The sequence below is a fragment of the Astatotilapia calliptera genome, chromosome 3 (assembly GCF_964374335.1).
Source record: "Astatotilapia calliptera chromosome 3, fAstCal68.1, whole genome shotgun sequence".
In the NCBI taxonomy this organism is placed as follows: Eukaryota; Metazoa; Chordata; class Actinopteri; order Cichliformes; family Cichlidae; genus Astatotilapia; species Astatotilapia calliptera.
The window spans coordinates 61,145,447-61,155,049 of record NC_137424.1 but is presented as its reverse complement, the minus strand read 5'-3'; the positions used below and the strand labels follow the sequence as shown (position 1 = coordinate 61,155,049).

The following is a 9,603-nucleotide window of genomic DNA, read 5'->3' as shown; positions in this document are numbered from 1 at the left end:
AGCTGAGTCGCTAGTGATCACGTAGAACATTTTTATATGCCAGCTACCCAAACTTCAGTAACCCTACAAATGTCACTGCTGTTTACTTTTCTGTCTTCATTTATGTCGGAAGTGATAGCACAGCTGTCCCTTTTAATTTGTTTCAGAAATCTCTCTATATAATGTTTAGGTGGAAACTAGTGAGCTGACTTCCTGCTAACTTCTAACTCAGTTAAATTTCATAAATTCAATTTTCATGGATGCCTGGATGTTAAACTTAATTGTTACACCTGGTAGAGCAGCCACACTGATCATTTTATTACAGATGAAAGAATTTAGACAGTTTTTCAACTATCAGTGATGCTGCAGTGATCGTTTGACTTTTGGACCTGCAGTGGAGTTTGGGCCCAGACATGGCTAACAGTGTTGGGGAGTAACGGAATACATGTACCGCCGTTACGTATTTAGAATACAAAATATGAGTAACTGTATTCCGTTACAGTTACCGTTTAAAAAGGTGGTATTCAGAATACAGTTACTTTGTTGAAATAAATGGAATACACTGGGGTACTTTCCTGTTTCATTTTGTCGCGGGTCAGGACTGTTTGGGTTTTGTTTGACAGCTACGTTCTGTTGTTCCAGGCGGCAGCGTTACGGTTGCCATGGTTACAGGGCGACGCTCTCTCTCTCTGCGACTGTGTGTTTCCTGGGTGAGAGAGCGCCTTTTCGTTGTTGTTGTTGTTGTGCTAAGCTAACAGGCAGAATGCTACAAGCATAGCTCTAAAGAATGTAGCATCATGTTCAGTGTAGTCCGTGTTGCAGGGAGAATGGACTGCCATACACGTTATGTGTCTGTGAGCGCTAGGAGGGAGAAAAAGGGGAGTGGAAAGGTACGAGCAGTCATCGAGCAAAAACGAGAGCTGGAAGCATGTAAATATAATAATAACCACTGCAGCCAAGAAGAGTGCCTGACGAGCCCAGTTGTAAGTAAGCTATTAAGACTCGACTGTACACTGTGTTCGTGTTTTCCTCCGAAAACAACAAGTTCCGTTGGAGCAGCCTTTCAACGCCTCTCTCTGTCTGTCGCAAGAAAAGTTGACCCACACAACAAAGTAGAGCTATTTTTCGGCTACCAGCCGACAGGGACCCCGCCGTATTATGCTGGGCTTACAATGTGCAATTTTTTCAGTCGCGCGATTCAGCTCCTGCTCAAACTGTACGATTGACTCGCAGGGGTTAGAAGTTCATAGGGTCTCACACTATACGGCCCGATGCTCTGATGCGACCTGAGTGCTCACACTGTGCGTCCATAAAAATGAAGGTTATAACAGAAATTCTGTCGCTTGCTCTCCCTCTCCGTCTTTCACTCACACAGACACACCACCACCATCAACTTTGCTAAATTGCTAATGAAAAACATTGGTCAGGCAGCTGTGATTGAGCAGCAGTGTCGATCCAACTATTTTCACGGTTGTTGTGGTCGTGATAATTTTGTGAGGCCACATCGAAAGGGCTCGGATGGTTCTACAGGTTGTGCCTCCATCGCTTGTGTCCAGATCACACGCTGCACTGCTGTGCTACGCCGTCTTTTTCACTGACATTTGTGTTTGCGCGTGCGCAGTGTGGCAAACTGCGGTGACACCCTCACGACCAAGCGATTGATGATTGGGAGCTGGTCGTGAGGTGTCAATCGCTTCCCACGTATACTACACGATGCACGACGCACGATGAAGGCCAAAATCGGGCCGATCGCCAAAACGATCGTACGACTCAAAAATCGGCTCAAAATGGGCCAAAAATCGCACAGTGTGAGCCCAGCATTAGTCAGAGGTCCCTTTACTACAGTTCGGAGTCGCGGACCATCAGTAATAGTAATAAATCACACAGCAATAGTACATTCACGTTGTTGTAAAAAGCATGATAATATTGTAGCGGGTCAGGGCTGTTCGGGGTTCTGCTTGTACAGTTATGTTTTGTGTATGTTGCCATGGTGACGGGTGACGCCCTCTCGCTGCGACGGTGTGTCCTTCCGGGGTCAGAGGGCGCCCTATGTGTGTTGTGGTTGCCGCGCTGAGCAGTTAGCTAGTGGCAGTGTGTTCTTCTGCAAATGTAATAAACGGCTGTGCTCCCTGGCTAGCTCACGGGAAGCAAGACCAAACGATACCTCCGTCTCCTTCTTGTCTGAACTCGCCACAATATATTAAGTAATCCAAAGTATTCAGAATACGTTACTGTCATTGAGTAACGTAACGGAATAGGTTACAGAATACATTTTGGGGCATGTATTCTGTATTCTGTAATGGAATACATTTTAAAAGTAACCTTCCCAACACTGATGGCTAATGACGTCATACTTAAAAACTGGATAGGTAAGTTATAATATTTCAGATAGTTTCCTTTGGTCCACCCTGAAGTTGCATCCAGCTCCTTCTATGTGTTAATCATTGTAAAATTGTACTAACTGTGTGCTGTGGCTCCTTGAGGTCTGACGAGGATGGATCACCTTTATGTTGTGGTCTGACCACCCCTAGACAGGCCATAACACTTTAAAATGCCTTGAAATAGTGAAAACAGCAAAAACAAAAGGGTCACATGCTACTCTCCGTGTGACAGCACAGCCTGGTTGAAACACTGTAGGAAGGTGGAGCTCAGTCTAATCAAGCCCCAGTAAAGAGGAAGAAGAGATTCATCTTCATGAAGAGAACAATTAAAACAATATAAACACACTCAATACACATTATGACCTGTGTAACTGCAGTTTGGTTATAGAAACCATGCATCTTACCCACAGATGAGACAGCACTAACAACACCTCATATTGCCATAGGGAACAGACCATTTGAAAAATGTTAACCTACCTTAAATTTGAAACTAAAAACTATCACAAAGTGACATCACCTGTACTCTTCCAGTGCATTTTCTGCCATCCATTATTTATGGAATAATCGTTATTATTTAATAATGCAGACAACTATTTAATCCAAATTAGTAAATATGCATATCAGAGATGTGGTGATACATAACCATCCTTTTTTTTATTTACAAAAACATAAAATAGTTATAAAGACATTAAGTTTAAGAAAACTACTCAATTTCACTGGTATTTGTTGAGTATGTTGACTGAGCATCCAGCTTTCCCTGAAGAAACATCCTGATTCAGTTTCATGCAGGACTGATGGTGTAAACCCAATGTTTTTTATGGGAGTTGATAGCACATGGAGAGGTGTGTGGTGATAGAGTTGCTATATTTCTTTCAAGACAACTGAAAGTCCTAACAATATTTGGGTTGACACTAAAGTCAGACAGAAAGTCTCCACTAAAAACTGGAAGCTGTTATACCTGCAACAGGAAACAGTTCAGAACGAGATGTCATAAAATCTCATGTAGGGTTAATCTTTAGTCAGCTCAATAGTTTTTGTCTGCAAAGTGTATTTTAGAATTCAAAAACTGAAACGTAAAAAGCACATTACATTTTACCCTGAACACTGCTTTCCTTTACAGAGACAAAGCCCTTAAAGAGAAACTTACACTTCGTTTGTTTAGCACATGATTCTCCTTATGGGGACCTGATATGTTTAATATGCTGCTGAGAGTATAGCCCAGAAGAAGCATATAGTATAGCTTTTATTTTGGAAAGAGACATTTCTCCGTAATAAACTCTCTTTTCCAAAGATGAGTGATTTCTCGATCGGATAGATTAAATTTTTTATTATTTTGTTGTTTCAGCAACGTTAAATTTAAAAACTGTGCTTTTCAGTTAAAATATATATTTATAACTTTAATAAATGACAAATTAAAAAGGCATGAACACTTTTTTGTATTGAAAAAATATCGAACCGTGACACCAAAGTATCGAACCGAACCGAACTGTGAATTTTGTGTATCGTTGCACCCGCATTACTAGTGTCAATGAAACCAGTTTATCACATACAATGAATCAATTCAAAATCATGTTGTTTGTCAATAGGAGAATGGTATCTTGTGAAGAAGTCCCCATCTTGTCCCTGTGGTTGGACTGAGTACTACAACCAGTGCTTCATCTATGTTGCTAAGCCCATGAGCTGGGCTCAGGCTGAGGTAATATCAGTCATTATCACCAATGAGTTATTCTGAAAATGTTTTCTCTGATACTTAGGTTATTAAGTATCATCTTCAGGATCAACAACTGCTCTTAAATTGATGTTTCACAACAACAATACTTACATTCTGATGACATTTGCACACAAAACAATTCATCCATCCATCCAGTGATTTATTTTCTGCTGCTTATTGTTGCTGTAGTGGGTGGGAGCAGTAAACTAAATAGAAACGTTTAAGAAGTTTAAGACGTCCCTCTCCCCGACCACATCTTCAAGCTCATCCAGATAAACAGTGACATTCCTGGGCCAGCCAAGAGATGTAATCTGCATGATCCATCAAGTCCTGGGTTTGTCCCAGAGACTCCTAGGAGATGCCTGGAACAACTGACCCAGGAGGTACCCAAGAGATATCCACATCATCTGGCTCCTTTTGATGTGGATGAGGAGCAGCTATACTCTCGTTCCTTTTTGAATGTCTGAACTCTTCACCATTAAGGACATTAAGGGAGAAAACAAATGCTATTTGGAGAAAACTAATGTTGGCTGCTTGCAGTCTCACTCTTTTGGTCAATAGCCAGTAGTGATGTGTCGGTTGCGAACGAAATGGCTCTTAGAGCCGGATCTTTGACGTGAACGACTCAAACCAGCTCCTTATCGCAAGCCGTGGGTTTTTTTCTTTCTCTCTCTCGCACTTTTTTTCGCTTGGGCTTTGCACTGGGAAGAGGGGGGGAGGGGCGGTAGTTATACTCGCAGTAGCACAGGAACAGAGTGGGAGGGAAAGAGAGCGTAAAGAGCCAGGGACAACAATATTAGAGACAACATTAGAAAGGTATAGTAATCATCCACAACTATTTTCAGTTGTGTATGATAAAGGATTCAGAAAGTTTATTCATACAGGCCCATATGACAGAGAATATGCATCTTGTTTTTGTTTTCATATTATAATTTATAATTAATTGTGTTGTGGTTTGCAGTGTTGTTTCACTTTACATTTGTTTAAAAGGAAAAAGCTGAAAATTTAAATAGTTAAAAGTTTAAATGTGAATAGTTGGTTTTTTGTATTATATAATTTATTTATTACATTTTATGTGGAGTGAATAAATAAAAGTATATTTATGGTGGCTCCTAGAGACAAAGCAGGTACAAACTTCAAAACACGTACAAAACACAACAGAAGTGCTCCAGGATGCTAGTGACCGTGACACCAAAGTATCGAACCGAACTGATACCGTGAATTTTGTGTATCGTTGCACCCCTAATAAAAAAAAAATATATATATATATATATATTAGGGCTGTCAAATGATTAAAATTTTTAATCCGATTAATCACAGCCTAAAAATTAATTAATCATGATTAATTGCAACTCGAAATAGGACCAAAATGTGTGCAAGCATACGGACAGATAGCGGATTTTTACACACTTGTTAGTGTTATTTAATGCTAAGACCACGCTGAGTGGCCTGCGTTCACTCAGCGTGTTCTGACGTAGGCTGGGTGTTGTGCTGGAAGCGAATTAATCACAGCCTAAAAATTGATTAATCGCAACTCGAAATATATGTGTATATGTGTATATGTGTAAAAATCGGGACAGATAGTGGTTTTTAACACACTTGTTTGTTTTATTTATTATTAATTGTGAGTACAAGCAGAACAGGGCTTCAAATAATTGTGAGGGATTTTTACTGAATGTTTTCCACCCATTTAAATCTAGCACATTGTTTTATCCATATACATCTTCAAGTTCACAGAACATAGGCCTAATTCAACAGGCAAAATAGAAAAAATCTCCAATCATCCTTTTGGGTAAGGTAGATTAGTGCAAAATAAATATGAACAACAGTGAAAAGTATTGTTTAAATCACATTCAACCATAGAACAAGCTCTAAACACACGGTCCTCTGGTCTACTCATCCTTCAGCCAGTTGCTGAGACAAACCAACTTGTCCACGTTCTCTGAGTGCAGAGCAGACCTCTTCTTGTTCACAATGTGCCCTGCTACAGAGAACAGCCTCTCACAGGGCACTGTGGAGGCAGGAGTGGCCAGGTATCTGCGAGCAAGGCGGGCCAGCTGGCTGTGGGCTCCTGCATGAGCTGCCCACCACTGTAAGGGACAGTCCTCTAAGGCAGTGCAGGGCTCTGCTCTGTAGCGCTGTATGGCTCTGTCCTGCTGTACCTCCTCCTCTGACTCAGAGTCAGAGTCCATCTGCAGCAGGCTCAGCCTCTTCTTGGCTGGACCTTCTTCTGCAGTGTGTGATCTTCTAGGAGAGTCTTCACGCAGCATGCCTGCCAGTGTGGTCCACACTGCTTCTCTGTCAGTCTTGGGCACACTGCGTAGGTCTTTAAAACGTGGGTCCAGTGCAGTTGCGATCTGGAGCCATGCATAGTTGGTATGTTCCTGGCGGGAAGCAAGGTCTTCCTTAAACTTCTCTTTAAACCTCACCACATATGTAGGGTCCTCATCAGTTACTTCCATGACACGGCGCAGGTGGCAGAAGGCTGGTAGAACTACAGAGCAGGAGAGGTAGGCCTCTCCTCCCAGCAGTTCAGTCACATATCTGCAGTGGAATACACACACACACACACACACACACACACACACACACACACACACACACACACACACACACACACACACACACACACACACAGATAAGACAGCAAATTAAAAAAAGCTTTTTATTACTAGGTATTAAGACATTTTCATAATAACAAAACTGATTTAAGATGTATGTTTGATAAATTTAATCTAAACCTACAATTATGGTCACAATGACAGGCTCACCTGCAGGGCTCTAGAAGTGTCTCCAGTCTCTGGAGTTTGTCCCACTCTGGAGGCGTCAGGAGGACAAGTTTATGCTTTTGTTTATCCAGAGTCGCGGTTACTGCAGTTTGGTTGCGGATCAAGCGCTTCACCATCTCCAGCGTGTAGGCACGTCCTGGGCCAACGGCTCCTGCTTGCGCCCCAGTGGCACCTGCTCTGCGTTCAGCTCTGCTGTGTTTGCTGGGCTGTGCTTAAAATGGCCAACAATTTTGCGGCATTTGGCCAGCGCAGTGACAAAGCCACTGTCTGCGAGACTCACTGTGATGCATCTCTGTAGAATGTGCGCGGTACACGGCATGTGATTGAATGGCATGATGCGAGCCGCGGCGATCATATTGCGCGCACTGTCCGTGCCTACTGTTGTCACCTTCTCCTCAATTCTCCACCTGCGAGCAACAGTCTGGAACTGCTCTGCACAAGCCTCCGCAAAGTGCCGCTCTTCCGTTTTCATTATAGTCAGCGCAAAGAATGTCAGACCCCAGGCTTCAGGGTTTAAATGCGCAGTAACTCCTAGGTAATTGTCATTACTCAATGATGTCCAGTGGTCTCCTGTCAGAGCCACGCATTCTGTGTGAACTAAAGCCTCTTCTTTTTTCTTTTTCTCCGTTTCATACAGTTCGTGGATTCAAATTGTTATTGTGCTTCTCGCTGGGGGCTTGTAGGACGCGTCCTGAGATGCAACCTTTAAAACATCCGCAAAGCCCTTGTCCTCCACAATGCTTTGGTCCTATTTCTATTATCCTCCTCCTATACTCTATTTTACTTGTTAAGCACCTTGGCATACCCTTGGTTTTTAAGTGTGCTTTATAAATAAAGTTTATTATTATTATTATTATTACAGTCCTTTGCTATCCATTTGGCTATATTGTCGGTCAGTTTGTCCAAAGAAGACTTACCGAGTGGCCTGCGTTCACTAAGAGTGGTCTGACGCAGGCCGGGTGAAGCTGCTGCCCCGACAAACGCGTGTTTGGCATTAAGGTGGTATTTTAAGGTCGAATTTGAACGGTGAAATTGAAACTCTTTACTACAGTGAGTGCAAATTACAACGCGTTTGTTTATTGTCCCATCTATGTTCTTCTTGTATTTAAATTCCCCATCCAGAAGGCCATCCTGTTCCTGCTTCTCCATTTTCATATAATATATATATATATATATATGTTTACCAATGTAAAGAAAAAAATTTTTTTTTGGCAATTCTGCTGTTTCTTCGCTGTAGATAAACTGTCAGTCCATGAATGCAAACCTTGCATCTATGCAAAGCCTTGAGGAGTACCAGATGATTCAGAGGCTGATATCTGATGCTATTCAGCAGGATGGACCTGCTTGGATTGGCGCTTCGGATGCAATAAAGGTATGCTAACATACACAAAGTTATTCACCAGGAAATTAAGAAAAACAAGAATAAAAAAGAATTCCACATGCACAAAACAAAAAGGGTTTTTTGGTGCCTAAATAGACAAAAGATGAAAGAAAACTATCAATGTATCAATGTGCCTTTTTTTTAGAAAGTATAATTTATTGTTTTGTGTTTCCCAGGAAAAGTTTTGGTTTTGGAGTGATGGGACCCCTCTCAAATACACAAACTGGTGTACTGGACAGCCTGATAACTTTCAATACAATCAGAACTGTGCATATGTAAATTGGTCAGGTAAATCACTGTGTGGTCATGATAAAATAATCATGTGTTTACTTAGCACTAACTAGGTTTTTGGTACTTACAGACAAAAAGTGCTGGGATGACGGTGGCTGTGAATCTGTTATTCCATCTGTCTGCGCCAAGAAAATCTGATGAAAGCACAAATACTTCACACAAGATATCACCTGAAGAATCTGTGTGTCATTATACATCTTTTATCTCCTTTATTGCTGTAATGCTACGCAAGGAATGAAGCGACAAGTAACATAAACAAGAGCTGGGTTGTCACTTAATACAAGAGAAATGAATTTGTTGTGGAAAGAATGCTTTTAGCCCAGTTTCATTTAGATGTAGACTGAACTCTTATCTCTCATCTTCTAAATCAATAAAAAAAAAGAGCATTGAATGAAGGTGTGTCATTAATCTGTCTTAAATTTATTAAAGCTTTGCAATATGTACTTCAGAATATGTACAGTTCTGCAACTATCACTGTGTGGTTTAATATTTGCAACATCTGGAGCTACAAAGTCATGGAATATAATAGAAAATCTGGAAATCTTTTTTTAAGTGGCGTTTGTAGGGTTACTGAAGTTGGGCTAGCTGGTATATAATGATGTGCTATATGGTGGCTAGCTACACAGCTATGGTTAGCATAATATAAACACAGTGAAGCTGGGGGATGAATGCTAACTTTTTTCCACTTGATAAAAGTTAACATGAGGGTTCCCAAAGGGTTAGGAACAAATGTAACTGCATGGGAGGTTGCTGTAATCGGACCAAAATTCAGTGAGGAGAACAACTGCAATATAAGGTTAGTCATTAATATACTGCTGTATGGGCTGGGCTGTAGTTGCATCATACTCTTTTCTCTCTGCAGAACATTTCAGTGCATGTGCCAAAGAAAAGGAAACAAAATGGCTATTGTTCAAGTCATTACTACTGCATGAGAGTGCTTGTATAAACAAGAGCTGTGCTACCCTACTATTGCCAATGTAAGGTACCAATGCAATGCTACCCTAGGAAAGACACATACAAACTCACACTTGGCCCTCTCTCTCTCTCTTTCACACACACACACACACACAC

At 41.4% G+C, this 9,603-nt stretch overlaps 1 protein-coding gene across 1 annotated transcript; it reads left to right on the top strand.

Moving 5' to 3' along the window:
• The first annotated feature begins 3,898 nt into the window (after nt 1-3,898).
• On the top strand, nt 3,899-8,975 carry LOC113018272 (type-2 ice-structuring protein-like). The gene is made up of 4 exons (XM_080293149.1): nt 3,899-4,056; nt 8,098-8,232; nt 8,418-8,529; nt 8,603-8,975. Exons 1-4 carry the CDS (start codon nt 4,036-4,038, stop codon nt 8,668-8,670), a joined length of 336 nt encoding a protein of 111 aa, XP_080149275.1. The 5' UTR covers nt 3,899-4,035; the 3' UTR covers nt 8,671-8,975.
• Nucleotides 8,976-9,603: the final 628 nt, after the last annotated feature.